General features: G+C 40.6%; 1 protein-coding gene across 1 annotated transcript in view; it reads right to left on the bottom strand.

Annotated features, from left to right (window-relative positions):
* REPS2 (RALBP1 associated Eps domain containing 2) overlaps nt 1–16,846 on the bottom strand; it is a 130,222-nt gene that overhangs the window by 14,427 nt on the left and 98,949 nt on the right. Inside the window, exon 14 of the mRNA XM_026846229.1 lies at nt 9,102–9,166. Within this exon, the coding sequence (XP_026702030.1) occupies nt 9,102–9,166 (65 nt within the window). The remainder of the gene's footprint in view (nt 1–9,101; nt 9,167–16,846) is intronic.

Genomic DNA, 16,846 nt, shown 5'->3' with positions numbered 1-16,846 from the left:
GGGGGGGGGGGGGGCAGGGGGAGAGGGAGAAAAAAACCCCAAACTTTTGCAGAAACATAGACACACAACCACACAGCATTTTTATTTTTTTTTTTAGTGGTCTCATTGCAGGAGAACAATGTTTTAAACTGAAGGGAACTGATAAAAGGGAAAAAAAAAAGGTAAACTTTGTGCTCTGGTGGAAGCAAATAAAAACTGGAGCTCTGATGCCAAGAAGGGTAAGATTTCAAAGTTTCCAAGAGTTTGATATCCGAGTGCTGTGATGTGGCTGGCAGCCTAACAACTGTGGCAGCCACCGTGCTGCAGGGCTGTGGGACCCGCTGGCTGAGGATGGCCATGGAGCTGGCTGATCCTCTCCACTGCCTGGGTGCCAGGACAGCAAAGCTCAGCAGCCAGCGGGGCAGCGGCTGGCTGGAGCAGGGAATTGGTAAAAATAAATAAATAGTTACTTTTAATAATAAAAAAAAAAAACAAAAAAAAAAAAAAACCAACCAACTAGTTCTGGTGATGCAGCTTATGCAAAATGAATAAAACCAATTGACTGCCACGTCCCTAAAGTGCCACCTAGTGGCATGTGGGACAGGCCATTTCTGAGTGCTCTGCTTAGAGGAGTACCAAAAAATAGCTGTTTGCATTACTCGGAGCCTGCAGGCTGAGCCGGCCCCGGCACCATCAGCCTCAGCTCTTTGGAGAGTCTCCTTTCCCTCTCTTGCAGAAGCCAGGTCCACACATTAACGATCTGCCATTAGAGCTACAAGTTCTCCTCCATGGAAGATCTCAATTCCTCAGAGAGATGTGCCTCTGACACAAGTGCCCAAGCATTAAAAAAATCGGTATGCTGTTGCAGGGGATTTTGTTCAGGGACAGACAGCATTTAAACCAGGCAAAAATCTTTTGTTAACTGCAATGTGCATCAATGCAAAGGTTTGCTGACTTGGCTAACCCAACAAAGTCCTCTCTAGGCAAGGCCTGAGAGGCTTTACAAATACGTTTGCAATCTGATGTCTCCTCAGACTGGCCCCACAGAGATTTTAAAGGAAAAATAACTCCTGCTTTTTCTTTTGGCAGAGGGATTCTTCACAGGTTTCATTCCCCTCACCGATTTGGACATAGGGGGAAAGCCAGTCCCTGCAGATTTCTGGTCATGGGCAGAGTGAGACTGGCTCAAAAATACTTCAGTCGAAGCTCCTATAGCAGAGTGTAAGGCAAAGATGATCCATTAGAAGCAGCAGAGGTGGGTTCCCTTTAGTTCTCCATTGTTTTTATACCATGCTTAGTATAGTCTTTGGACAACTTGTTTCTCATTAAGAAACAGCAACAAACTGTCTCCCTCCATCTCAGCATAAATGTCTTAAAATTTTCCCACTTCTTGGGCACTTCTCACCATTATATTTAGGGTTTTAAATTCTTCACCACTGGTTTATAAAACTGAAACAGTATGCAGTATGGTCACTGAAAGGAAAATTTGGTTACAGGAGTGTAAAAGTGCTTCAATGGAAGTGTCTCACCCTTGTCCACAGAACCGAGTAAGCTGCTGACACAAAGTACTGCTGTGCTAGCTGGTATGGCTGGGTCCACACCCGCGGTTACAGCTGATGGGCAAAGAATGTCCTGCTCATGTGCACTACCAGCAGTGCAAAAAAGAATGTGCAGACCAGGCTAAAGAGTATCTTGATTTTGGGAAGAAAAGTTAGTGACCACAGAAAAGAGCAAGACAGTGTCCTATTACAAATCTTCTGAGGAGCTTCTCTTTGCAAAGACCAATGTCCAGTCATTAAGAGGCAGTAACTCCTTTCTCCCCCACACAGCCTCGTTATTTCCTAGGAATAGCCATACCCTCCTCATTTTTCCAGACAGAAGATAAAACCGGCCAACAAAGTTTCTGTACAACAGCCATGGCCAGAGACCAACCTGTGGCCTATGGCCAGTATTAAGCATTAGGACATAATTCCTCACCGTTAAGGAGAGCATTAGGAATTGCAAATACTCATTATTTTATCGCGTGATCCCTGGCAAGCCATTCATAATCTCCTCACTGCTCCATGTGACGATACTTAACAGTACCTTTCTAAAACAATATGTAACGCTCACTTAAGCACTAAATGCTTCCAAAGCCTCAGATGAAAGATTTTCGTAACTATAAGAGAACACATTACCTTAACAACTGGTTCTTCATTTACATTTCCAGTTCTTTTGCTTTGCATTGCTGGATTATATGTAGATTTCACACCCACTTTTCAAGACAATTAATAACTAATCTTCCAGAACAGAATGTCTACCAGACCCTTTCGGCAAGAGGTATAAAGTATATATTCACTCTTTCCCACAATTCAGTCTCACCCACACTTATGCTTCAGGATAACTTTACACGTGGAAACAGTCCCACTGTAGTCAATGGCACCACTCACAAAAATGAAGTTATCTCAGTGCATTCATTGGAATAGCCCATAATCATTACCTATACAGCGCCACTGCTTAGCTTTGCAAAAAAAAAGTATTGAGAACAGCTTATCTGTAAGAAAAAGTAGGATACTAAATATGCTTAATGTGTATGTGCCCACTGCAGTCTTCTATCATCTCTATGTAAGAGGTATTTTCCTCCTTTAAATTCATATTTCCGCGCTTAATGTCAATTTCTAACAAGTCAAGATGCCTCAATTCCAGTTTCTGTGAGTCTTGCGCATCCCACACTGAATCATCAGTTATTTTTATTGCTTATTATAGAAACTGAAAATGGCTAAGACAGAAAGAAAACCCATAGGGATGCAAATGCAACAAGCTGCCAGGGTCTTAGCATGCCGTCTGCTTTCTCAGAGCTGTGCAGCCCTGAAGTTTTGATAAGCTTTTTCCTTCCCTGAGCTATCTGAGAGCTGGTGATAAGGTTGAAGAAAAATGCAGTAAATACAAATTGCTGCAATGTTCAGCCCATTTGCAAGGAAAGAATAGGACCCAGATGGAAGCATCAACGATCTGTTTTAATACTCCACTTCCACAAAACCAGATTAACGTAAACTAGAAAGGGGTATGTGCATTCCACTAGAGATATAAGCATTGGATTCTCAGCTTTTTTTCTTGTTGTTCTTACAATAAGAAGCCAAATTCAAAATTTATTACAACACATTTTAATTAAGACTCTATCCCTTCTTTCACTCTCCCAGAAACCTCTTTAGAAAGGATTTTATGGCATCCATCAACTACTCCCCAAATTCAATTTTAACTGTGCTACTTTCCACCACTTCTTAAACTGTAATTTATTTTGTCTGGCCATTTTAGATTTAATATATAATTTTCATGAGGAAGATAATCCACTTGTATAATGTTAAAGTGGCAGATGGCAAAATCTTTCATGTTATAGAAGACTTTCAGTTTTATTACAGTTACAGGCTTCTTCAGTACCTATTGCACTGATTATACAACATATGTTATTCTGCAGCCAAAACCATGGAGATGATCAAAAAAACCCTACCCTCTTCTTGCACAGTGGTTGAAAACGCAAGCTAAAAAAGTATTCCTTTAGTTTAATATAAAATGGTTGTCTGAGAGAATACCATCATGTATACAAATAGCATGCTGCCAAAAGCAAAATCTTCACTTCTTTTTTGGTAATTTTTATAACAGAAAAGTTCCTTCCTGTAAAACTCCAGGTGTCCTGCCAGTGCTTGAAATTCCTCACATAATTTTACAGAGTGAGGCAGCCCTTCAGCTGGCTGAATATCTTCTCCAAACAACCTTGTAACAGACTTGAGCAAACTCTACTTCATCCTCCACGTACCTTGGCTTCACCCAAAGGTGTTGGCAGTGGGGGGACCCCTGGACCAGCTCCCAGCACAGAGCCAGCACATGGCCATCCTGCCTGGGAGGCCGAGAGGTCTCAGCAGGACAGACAGGAGCCCTTCCCCACCTCTTGGCCTCTGCACCACAGATCAGCATGGGCATGCAAATTGATGGTTACAGACCCAGCATGAACATACCCCATGCTCTTCGAGGATTCAGCAGAACCTGGAGGCATGTTAGTAGAGACAACTTCTTGAACTGTATCCCAGTTTTCACTTGCAATTCTGGATGATGAATGGGCAAAAAGCTTCAAGGAATTATGAAGTATCAAGTAATGTTTGGAGAGCAGAACATTTGATATATTAAAAAGAATAATATATTTGCTTTCCAAAAAAAACAGGTGCAGGGTGACCCACCCATCATACCTCACAGCACTTTGTTTCCATGAAATCACCAAATCAATAACATCTAACAGTAACGATGGCCACTAAACTGACAGGCTAATTCTGAGCTCGTCTAACACAGTGAGATTCTAATCTTCAGAGCTGCTTTGTACTCAGGATACCTCAACTTGATAATGTTAACAGCTGCCTACCTACTCCATTTCACCTGAGTACTTTGCCTTCACCCATAATTTTTTCAGTGCCTGTCAAATCTGCCAGCATGGAACCAGTGGGAAAACTAGGTCCCAAGGTCTCCAGAAATAAAAATCCAGCACAAACCAGCTGAATATACAAAACCAACAGGCTTAAAATTTAGACTCTGAGAAAACAGACTAGGAACATAATTTTTTTCAGCCAAGACATACAGGGTTTTCTTCCAGTTCCACTGTTTTCAAATCCCCTTATGGCACAGGCAGGATTGAAGATACACATGCCTTCATTACTAGACAGGAAGGTACCAAAATAGCGTAATTTAAATAAAGGGTTGTTTATCTAATTGGGCAAGGTTGTAGATAGTGAGCTATGTTGGATAAAATCCTAAAGTTATATTTGCTCTTCCGTGTTCATCCATAATTCCTACTCACATAAATATGTTACTAAATCTCCCACAATAAGCAGCTGTGGTAAATTACTTCTGTAGGCTTAAAAACCAACAGTAATAAAGTATTATTTTGTCTTCCAATTAAAAAAAATAACAACAGAGGCTTATATGAGATGTGCATACACGTTTGGTTCCAGTGAAGTGCTATTTACAAACACCCAAAGTTATTTCCTATCTGAAATCTGCATCACTGCAAACCAGCTACGTATTCTCACCACCATCAAGCTACACAAATTTTCTGTATAAAGTCCTGGGCCCACAAAAAAGTTTTGGGGCCACCTTTATGTCATTTTCCCTTGATGACTTAAATTTATCGTTAAGTTAGGAACACAGGATCAGGAAAGATTACTTGAGTCACTGAATCCAGTCCTCTACAAGCCCAGAAAAAAACCCAGCAGGTTATTTCAACAAACTACAGGTCATCTGTTCTACATATCATCACTTGGGGTGGGGGAATGATGATGGGGATGACGATAGGGATGAACAAATAAAAACCTGAAAACTTACAAAAACTTAAACAGAGTGGAAGTGCCATAACTGTGTCATGTCATGGGAAGTGTGCAATAGAGTTGAGGCATTGCCAGTGTCCTAGGTCTGTACAATAGCTTGCAGCATATTAAATAGTTATGGTCCAAAGAAATAAGGAAACTGATGCAGACAAAATTATCCTTAAATCTAGGCAGCCACTGCAGACTTGCTAAGTGTGAGATGTGCTACTAGGGATTACAGAAGGTGTCAGTGAAATTACACACAGGCATGTATACAGTAGTAAAAGGGAAAAACTTCAAAATAATGTATCATCCAAAACAAACCTGTAGTCGTTGTATAAGCCTGCTTCCATACAAAATATTTCCAGGTGCCCTTTATAGAATTTAGGCTAAACTTGAGTTACTTTCTTTTTTTAATAGGAAAGCAGCATGAATTCAGTATTCTAATAAAGCATTTCATGCTGCATTTCACAGTGTCTTACTGGAAATATCAGTTCAAAACGGCTTGCAGTGCAGAGAGATATGGACTGGAATTTGGGTTAAAAGATCATACATTGGATATAATTGTGTATCCACATTATGGAAACTTGCCCTTTGTCCAACTTTATTTATTAAATTTATTTACAGTCATTAATAGGGTCCTCAGATGAAAGCACCACTGCAAGGGACAAATGACTGGTGAACGCTCCGAGGAAAACTCGAGTACAGTTCATGGACTGATATAAAGCCGATACAATGCTGACTTTGGCAATGGAGAAAAACTCCAAGCAGATGGACCTAGCATAGCCTTTCAGAGGCGATCAAGAAGAAAGAAACACAGAGTTAATCCACCAACTCTAAACCAATCATAGAGATAAGAAGAGATACAGCTGCACCTGTAAAGGTGTCTGCTCACCACCGATGTGGAATGGCATGGGCTAGTAGCAGCAACCCAGAGCAGAGAAGCCATGCCCATGTTGCTACTTCCCCATAAACCAGCCAAGTCCATGCAGGATCCCAAGAATCGAGGCTCCCACAGTAAGCCTGTGCACCCACTGAACTCTGGAGTCAAGGCCACAGCAGTATTAGCACTTTCACCTTGTGCTACACTCACCCAGTGATGCAGTGCTTGTCCTTCATTATTCAGCTGACCGCACTAGGGAGGCAGAGCTGAACACGGACATAATTTATTAAGTTTGTGATATGACTAGAAATGTTTGGCACACTCTGAATAACCAGTGTTTCAGTAACTTACTGAGCTTGATTACCTTGGAGGTTCTGACAGGAAAAATAATGTTTTCCTAAAGGTTGAAGCAAATTCTACTAAAAACAACAGCAACCCAGGACCAAAGTCAAGATGCCATTTCTATATTGCTATTGATTAAGCTCACAGAAGGACTTCTGCTCCACTGAAATGTAATACCTGCCCCTTGGTACCTCTCTTTTATGCACTTTGGCCTTTACATCGCATGAGCCCTTTAATCTCACTCTAAAGAGCCAACTGGTTCAGGCTGCTTCCCAGCCATCCATAGAAAACTGTAGTCCTCAGAAGAAATTATTTCCCTCTCCTCCTCCATCAACTCATTTCCAAAGCTGAGCCAAAATAACCACACCACAAGCATACTTATATGGTGCACAGCCACCTGAAATATGTGGGGTTCGCTTCATTTCCAAGCTACATTTGTCATTCACAGTGCTTAACTAGTGGCATATAAGAAAGGATTTCTGGCAATCAGAAAGGATTTTCAGTAACATTGTTGAAAAATAAGTTAAAACAGAAATTTAAGAAGAGTTTGGTAAATCTTGAAACTGGAAAAAGTTGAATGTGTCATTTCAGCATCCTGACTTTTCTTCAGTTCCTGATCGTGCCTTGGTTTTGGAAGCAGATCCCTTCCTCCAACTTCTCCATGCTCTTTAAATCAAGGGCCCCACTGGACTAATGTAATCCATATGCTTGCTATTGCTTACATGCTATTCCTAAGTGTCAGCTCAGCTGAATTATGACCCCATCATACATCCTTCCCTACTGTCTGTTACCTTTATCACAGAAAGGCATGCTTGGAGATAAAATAAACAATGTGACAAGCGTGAAGTTTTTTATGTTTTCAAGAACCAGTTTTATGTAAATACTTGCTGGATGTCAGAACGATAATATTTTGATATTTGATTAAATATCTTTATAAATAATCAGAATTAAATAAATATAAGTGATGCAGGTAAGCAAAGCATCAGCTATATATTCATTAATGAGTAGACATAGAAGCCCCTTTTTTTTTTTTCTTTCAGAAACCAGACTTTTGTATGGGAGAGGACTGGATCGAGAATTTCATATGAGAATCTTCTTGTGTTTATTGTTTTAGAAAGGTCCTATATTTTGAACGGCCCAATATAGGACGAGCAGTTGGTTCACTGTCTGTGATGTGGTAAGGAAGCTGCTGGACATGCATGCATAAATTAACATCTCTCCTTAGTGCCCCGCTCAGGAAACACAAATCTATCATAGGACAAGAAAGTGAACAATTAGCAGAACCTAGGGAAGAAAACCTTTATTTTCAAGCAAAGAACAGGATTTTTTGTATTTACTGCTTTTCCTAATGGCAGCGAGAGGGCTTGCACTGCACAGAGCCAGCATGCTGTGGCAAACCCGAGTAGTGGCAGCAGGGCCAGCACTGGTCACAGCAGAGCTGCTGCAGGCACAAGGCAAGGAGCCATGCTGGGGATCAGAGGAAGCCAGAAGGAAGCACTGCTCTCCAGGGAACTTTGGACAAATCAGGAATGCAATGGGTGCACTAAGGCTCATGTGGTGTTAGCCGTAAGGCTAATGCCATACCGACTCCGGTGAAGCACACAAGCTCAAACCAGAATGCTCTGCAGCCCTCAAGGCAGAAACTAGCTAAAAAGGGCTGGGGAGAAGAAGAGAGCAACAAGCTGCTGGTGAAGCTTGGGGTGGCAACAAGCCTTTTATCATTTCTATTATAAGCACTGTGCAGCAGGTGTTCAACAGCAGACTCAGGAGTAGACCCAAAACTCAAGTGAGGACTGCTTCTGGCCCAAGGAAGGTGTCTCACCAAGTTTTTATATATATAATGGGCTGTTAGCTCCCCTGTGGACTTGTTTTCTATTACACACTTCACCCAAAGGAGTAATATATGAAACATACTGCTGCCTAAGATCTAACAGAGGCAACAAAAGAACAAGACACTGATCCTCCATCATTTCTTAAAACATGAAGTAGTATCTGGATGCAGATATGCATGATTTAGACAATTTGCATTATGCTGTGGTTGTGTGATGCCCTGAAAACAAGTAAAAATTCATCCAAAAAAGCAAAACAAAAGCACACCACTAATCGTTTGAAACTTAGTAACATAACTGACATGGCATTCACTTCTTTTCAGCATTATTTTTTAAAACCATGGGTGAAATACACTCTTACATACCATGGCTCCCTTAGCAGATGCCCTCTGAGCATTTGAAGCTTGAGAAGCAAATAGGAGGTATGAAAGCCCATGCCTTTCAGGCATGAAAACTCTTATTAGTAGACTACCCTTACTAGCCTTTAATTTACAGTTTTGTCTAGTGGGTGCATGTCAGCTCCACTACAAAAAGATTTAACTAGTCTGTAATTTGACACTGCAGCACACCAGCTAGTCAGACCAATGAAGGAGGACATGTAAGGAACTGCAGAGCACACTGCAGATTTGTATTAACTTGGAAGGAAGAACAACTGCCATGTCCAAGCCAACTTCTACTAACTACTGCAACAGTAACGTAAATAAACAAATAATACACAAAGTGCTAAACCTCTGTCCATACCTGAGATACAGAAGGTCGAGGGGGCAGTGCAGGTGGTGGTGGGGGCAGCCAGCCAGACCTCACAGCTGAACAGTGAGAAAAGAAGATAAAACAAAAAACCAAAGCCACATTAATTCCAAATAAAACCAGAATTAATTTCCATGATAATTCCTAGTGAAGAAGCAGTATTCAACATTTTAATAACAGAAACCAAACTTGATCTTTATTGAGCAAAACAGTGTTTGAAATAACTTCCTGAGTAGTGATTTAATTGCTGTAAAAAACCACAATGTTATGATAAAAAGCAGAGATGGAAGCCACTCAGCCACAAAAGCTGTAGCTAAAGCAATCCAATTCTAGTTAAAGAACCCCAGAAACATGGACTACTTGTCCTTGGAACTCTGCTCTTTGTCATTAACACTATTGCCTTTTTTAAAAGTGATGCATTAGCATCCAATGTCGACATTAGTGTTCACTCCAGATCAAACACACTATGTGATAGAGTGCAGCCTTAAAAAGAAAACATCTGCCATGGAATCAATAGGACAAAAGCCTAAACGAACAAAAAAGAAAACCATTTATTTGGCTTTATGTTTTGTATTTGCATGTTATTACTCATTGGAGGTATTTCAGAGGAAGGAGAAGTAAGGGGAGGAAGACAAATACTAATGGTTCATTCAGGCCCCTTTAACATAACACAATGTGCTTTTAAGTTTGAGCCAGCACAAAGGGAGGGTAACAATCATGTAGGTCCAAGCACCGTATTTCTGTTTTCCTAAATACCTAAAACCCATCATGGGGTAAAACTACAGGACAGATTATGGTTTCCAAAGGCAGCTGCAGAGAAGAGGACTAGACTAGCACAGAGATACCAACCAGGACTGGTAGGAGTCCTTAGGTAGGTTACCCTCCCCTAGGCTCCTGTCACACTGAGTGCTCAGCACTTGCACTGGCAGATAACAGACAGACCATCTTCCACTGGTGGTTATCTGTATGGCAAAAAAACCCCCAACAATATTAAAAACTTAGAAATGCTTTTATCACAATAATGCTAAGCAAGCAGTTACATTTAGACACTTTATTTCCATGCATATTTTAAAAAGCCAAAAAGACCATTACAAGCCCTGTTACAGCTTAGCACTTTACATATTTTATACACCAAATCTAAAAATGTCTACATGGCTGAAAATACAGACAAAATATAGTAACCGTTAAAGACAACAGTGACATGCGAGCAAATATGTGGGTGAAAAACATTGAGAATTGTCATATTGACGATATACAGCTTCAAAGAGGCTTACAACACATTGGGTTTTTTTACATCTTCTGTATCATCATCTCTTGAATCAAAATGAAGCCTAATATCATTGCACACAATGCCAAAAAGAGAGAACAATTAAAACTCAACTTAGGTTAGCCAAGGGAGTCACTAACACAGGTGTAAGAGATTTGAAAAAACATGGTCACTGGGATCCTTTCTCTTACATTTAATTAGTTCTCTTTATAAGACCACTGCACTACCCGCATGATGTCATCACTGCATTCTCTATCTTTTCTGTGCAACTCATCTTTAGAAAGGAACAGTGGAGGAAGAAACCCTCCTTTCCTTTAGGCTGCATTTCAGGTTATTACTTCATTTATCTGAGCACTGGCAGTGGCTTTGGCAATTATGACTAGTGACAGTTTTTGAAAACTGCAGCACTCTTGTAGGTCCTTCAGCTGCATGCTGTAGCAGCAGACAAGAACGTATGCTCAACACGATATGTTTATATTCAGGAAACCTTGTGGGAGCTGTGCTGTGACGCTCCATGGAAAACACCTTTGAGCACCTTACCCTACCACCACCACCAGCAACTATCACTGCAAGGGTATCACCTCTGCTCTCCAAAGAGCTCTAATGTCATGGGGCAGCATGAATCACACACACTTCCTAATGAGCCCCTGACAGCCCAAACACAAGGCTATGGAGTGCACTGCTGCCACGAGCACAGAGCTCCCAGGAAGGGGCATGTGGGGCCAGGGTCAGTGGTGCTGTGGGCAGGCACCAACCCCAGCAGCTCCCTCAGCACTTCCAAACACACGTAGCCCCCTCCAAGGCCCACTGTACTTGCTGGTTTACTCTCCAGCAGGCCCTCAAAAGCTTTACTGCAAGAGCTGCATATGTTGAGAACTCGCCTTAACTTCAGCTCCAGAGAATGCAGCACTTGCTGTCCTTGCTCCCCAATTCTTCAAACCCAGCGATACACCTAGTAAAGCAGCACCGTAGTCTTTATGCAGAACAGTGCTGAGCTTGCTGGCAAAGTATCTCCTGAAGTGGCTGCACACACTGTGCAACTCCATAAGCCTCCTGGGATCTGGCCCACAAAATACCAAATGGAAAAATGTTTCTGTAAAATGGTCAAATTAAGAAAAACAAACACAACCCCCCACCCCCAAAACCACTGCTTCTTCAGCTTTCAAAATACAATATATATGAATTTAGCATTAGTTAGATGCTTACACCATGTGCATTTGACCCAGTTTCCTCTTTTTAATCCTGCTAATTCTAACTTAAGCTACTCATGAAATATTCATAAAATTCCTGCTGATGCAGAACATCTTCGGCCTGTTAGAAGGAAATCATGCTTATGTGAGCACAATTGCTAGACAAAAGTTATTTGACTTTTGAGAACTGGTAACAACTTATAAAAAAGCACACTTTTTTTTCCTCACAGGGCAATGAAAAAAAATTTAATGACAGATGGCTGCAAGCTTCAGCCTCCTCTAGTGTCACTAACCTAAAAGAGGACAGTATTAACAGATACTCATAGGTTTTTATGTGTATCAGCAGGTGACATGTACAATATATTAGGTTATTCCAGAATACCCTCCTTCCTGGAAGACTGCCCCACACAGATTGACTTTTGCTGATAGAGACAGCATCAATATGTTGGCTCTGAAAGTGAACACAAGTAACAGGGGAAGGTCTGTTTCCAAAATGAAAGCAAGTACCTGGGACCAAGCAGCAAACAGACAAATGTCACATTTCCAGGTGCACACATCAGAGCTTAGATAAGCCGCACATCATTGCTCTTTGAAAACAAGTCTTGCCCCCCCTGCACAATAGCAGAGGGAGCTGGAAGGAGCAGGATGGGCCTCGCAAAGGTTGCCTTGTTACACAGTAGCTTGCTGGCATGCCTCAACCAGGGTGAGCCATGTAAAGCAAATCTCAGAGATAGCACTGTGGAAATGCCATACAGGTACCAGTAAAATAGATTTAAATATATCCAGTATCCATATCACACATATACCTGTAAACTGCAGCATTTTCACGCACTAGTTACTCCCACAAAGATAGTGATAACGCTTTCAGTTCAAAAATCATGGTTCTTTACTTAGCATGTTTACACTTTAAGGTGGATTATCTGCATGGAAAGCTTCCAGGTCCAATTTTCTGCCCTATTTTGGCAATCACAAAGGTCTGATAGCACTAACAGAACACCACACCAGATAAAAAAAAAAAACAGGTTTTCCAATCTGAAGCTAGATTAATATTTTAAAACAAACACCAGGCTGTAATTGTACACTCTGAGAACAGGCCATGCCATCCAATCTGGCCACACTGCTGTGCCCCCTGCCTCCCTAGCAGACAACACAAATCCTCAGCATTTTCACTACTCATGGTAGTGAAAAATATAAATCATGGTGATCATCCCAACAGCTTCTTTACTTATTTGATCTAGGAAGAGGAGACCAAAGAAAAACAAAAAGTTATCATAGTCCAGTCAAAGCTACGGGAAGTAGCTCTTCAGCTCGCCCAGCACAGCAGCAGGGCAGGATGCCAAAATTAGGGTGGAACAAATTTGGGCCCTTGGGATCCTTCAGAATAACCTGTAAGAACAATGTGCTGCACGTCTCTCACCAAATTATAGTCACCTGATCTCTTGTTTCTTAGTACTGAAGAAAACTGCCACAATACACTGAGCTTCTGGATGCATGCTATTTTTAAAAATTAATTAATACTGGAAAGCAGCATTATAAAACTACACTTCCTGAAGCATTTCCATATCAAGTATTTATTTCATTTCTGTTCTTTGCAGCTGCCTTCCTTCTTGGTTTTATATGACTATCACCTTACCCCAAGTATCACTTCAGACAAGTTAAAGCTTTGGGTGAAGAAAAAAAAAATACTTCTTTTTCTCATCTGAATTGAATATGTACATAAGCAGTGTCCTGAAAAAAGGATGGTTTTCCCGGTCAAGGGCTGTTTTGCACCTTTCAAGGGCCGTTTTGCACCTTTCTAGCCAAAGTGAAACTAGATACTGCCTACCAAAGGGGAGACTGACCTCCTTTCATGCCAAAACCCTATACAGCTTTCATTCCATGATCAAAAGGGCACCCAGAGTATGGTCACTCCTCTTATTTTGGTCACCATTCCCAAAGGGAGAAAGAGACTGTGTTTCTCAGCTCACAAAAAGGGTGCAGCCCAAACCTAACCCAGTTTAAATCCAGGCTGATCTAAATCCAGCCTGATCCTAAATCTGCTTCCCCACCACCACCACCTCTTCTGCAACTGGGTGGTGACCATCAAGGGGCTTAAATTGGGGAAAAAAAATTATAAGGTTCCTCTGTAGAGTCTGGATGATGTGTCTGGTATTTTTCAAGTGGGTGTTACGGCACTGTTGGACCAAGGGAAAGGCTGTTTGCACGGTAGGTTTACATCAGTTTAAGCTGCTTCGCAGTGCTTAGGTCCCAGACCAGGTTTAACAAAAGACCAAACAAATAATTTTATCAGTAAGCAAAGATCTGCAACACTGAAAAGAGTTCAAGAAAAGATAAGCCAACAGAACAAGTTGTTCTTTGGTTCCTCAAACTACCTAAAAGGCTTCAGTTTCTTAGGTAGCTTGGGAAGCCAACATGTTCACCCCTCCATTCTGATGCAATTTTGGAGAGTTTTTTAAGATACTTTTCCTGCTTCTGTTGCCTAAGGCAGACCACAGAAATGTTCTGCGTCTAAGCTGGTTTTTCTTTACCTCTGTCTTACAAAACTTCACTTGTTCACTGAAATTGGCACTTGGACATCCCATAATACTAATACCATTCTCTGCACTCCTTCAATTATTTACCTTCCTGACAACAGCATTAGTAGAGGTGATTATGAAATAACTGTTTTTCAAGAGATCTGATTTATTAATTCTCACTACTATGTCGGCAAAAAGTTGCAAGAAAAATAAATTTAAAGCTGTAGCCAGGAGTGTAAATTTAATAAAGGATTCTAGTAAGGTGGTTGTGAGGTATACATTTATCCAGGGATCCATTTCTATAATTCTTATTAGTGTCTCCTCAGAAGGTAAAAGAAATGCAAAAAAAAAAAAAAAGATTTTAGATTCCTGATATTAATTTTGTTATCAAGTTTGTAGGAAGTCAGTAGAAGGCATCACCAGCACTATAACCTCTCTTCTCACAGTTAGTTTTGAGAACTTGCTTAGCACTAAAGCTTCATGCATTGCAGTGAGTGATACACACACCTGATGAAACACACCTGTAACAAGAGTTGGTCTGTGACATGTGCTAATCATACAGAACATCATCGGTACCCCAACTGCATGGAAACTTATCCAAGTACTTTCCAAGTAATTAGAAAGAGATATAGTCAGACTTTAAGCAGTTAACACCTCTGCACTATGAACTCAGGGGTGTGACTTCATTTAGGACACTGCTGTGCTTACATATTCGATGGGTCACTTTCAAACCAAACAAGAGGCCATTAAAGGTGGTTTTTTAGGATGTCTTTTTTAATGACCTATCCATGAAATTCGGCATGTTTTAAGTAAAATCTGTAATTTTTTTTTCTTAACACACCTATTTTCTGTTTTGCATCATACACGGACAACATCTGGACTTTCAACTTCCTGTCCTTCATTTTCTAGTTACTGTTTTCTTTACCCTTTCCTCTTCTGTTTGTTTCTATTTGGGGACTGTTTCTCTCTCCTCCCTCCCCCCTTAAACAAAACTATTCATGATTTTATTTCTTCTCACTTCATATTTAGCTTCATTCTCCACCCACAGGGAGGCACAGTCCCTCCACCTACCTTCCAGAGATCTGTGTTGCCAAACCTTCCCACCCCTGGAGATCCCGGTTGGAGTGCTGGAGGCTCTGGCATCTGCCACTTGTGACCATTTCCAACTCGGATCAACTCAGAGCTGGCACATGGGAGCCGGGAAAAGCAGCGGGCTACCAACTACCACACCTCCTGTCCCACCTGCGGCTCAAGACACTTCCTGAGGACATCTGCATCTCCAAGGTCTCCCCCACAAAGGAGGCAACTTGCCCCTCTGTTCCATGTGAGAAACAGGAGATCCTCTCTTGTTTAACCTGTAAAGCTGTTCTACAACGGACCAATATTTTTTCATGGAACAGAGTAACCCACATGGGATCACAAAAATAGGTCAGTAGGGCTGGCAGGGCCCCTCAAGAACATTTCAGCCTTAACATTTTTCAGTAGAAATTACTTTTTGGATAAAAATTTCATTTTTAAGAGATGCAACAGAATGAAAACAAACTGTAAACCATTCCTCAACCCCAGAAAGACAAGAGCTAAGATTAGAAAAATGGGAAAAAAACAATTTAAAAAATGTCATTTATACAAATGGTCAAGAAACAGTTACACTCGAAAGGCTAGTAAGATTTACCCCAGTTTGTACACAAGTACTCTCTGGACTCAGCCCTTAGAGACAGAGATAAAAATTTAAAAATCTAAAACCACAGAAAAAAGTTTCCCCATCAGATTCCTACCACGTAATAACCGCTCATCCATTTACGTCCTCAATATTTTCTCCAGCCTATTCAACCTTAATTATGTCCTTGTCTAGTTGGGCAAAGGAGTAAGTTACATAACTGTAAACACATTAATCCTTCATAAAAAATTCTAAAAGCCTGAGAAGCATAAAACTCTTCCAATCAAATCAGAGGTGAGACATTCATATTCCATTCAGAATAAACTCAGTTCAGTGATGACATATATTCTGAAGAGGAACACAACTAGGAGAAAACAGCAGTCCAGTAACTGATCAGGAGCTGAGTCCCAAAAGGAAAACAAACAAACAAAAAAAAAATCAAATCTATTTTCTGCTTAAAAAAAAGTTTTTGCAACATTTATGTTAAGAAAGCATTTTATAGTACTTTGATTGCAGTGATACAGTGTCAGAGAAAAGTACTGACAGCAGCTCAATTTTGCATTCTCTATGCTTTAACATGTAAAAGACATTTTAATTTAAATTGCAATTATTGTTACAACCCTTACAACCAAAGATACTAACTTAACTCTGCACTCTTAACTCAACGAAGCTGGCAACATTAGAGCTCTTGTATACTGTGCAAACTATATTCAGTCAAACGGCATATTTTGCTGGTGGTATTTGCCATTATGGCTATTCTAAAATAAAGGCCCTTCAGAACTGTCATCTTCCTAATTTAATGTTCTGGTCTGATTAATTAACACAACACAGTAACATGCAAAACATACCACAGCATGAGTAAAGCCCAGCCCTATTACACAAGAAAGTAGCTGGATTTTACTAAATCAAGACCAATACAAGAGCATGATAAGAAGGGGTCCTGAAAATTAATTGCTTAATTAAATTTACTGTGATCTAAATTCAGCATGAAAAAGGACATTAATATTCTAGGTTCCCCTTGTCACTTCATCTTTGAACCAAAAAGTTTTTGTTATCAAAAATACAGCTTTCTCAACTAACAACCTAACCCCCTGTATAATCCCTTAAAA

This window comes from Athene cunicularia, assembly GCF_003259725.1.
Source record: "Athene cunicularia isolate RWA chromosome 1 unlocalized genomic scaffold, athCun1 chr1_part1, whole genome shotgun sequence".
Taxonomy (NCBI): domain Eukaryota; kingdom Metazoa; phylum Chordata; class Aves; order Strigiformes; family Strigidae; genus Athene; species Athene cunicularia.
This window is presented reverse-complemented; position numbering and strand designations above follow the sequence as displayed.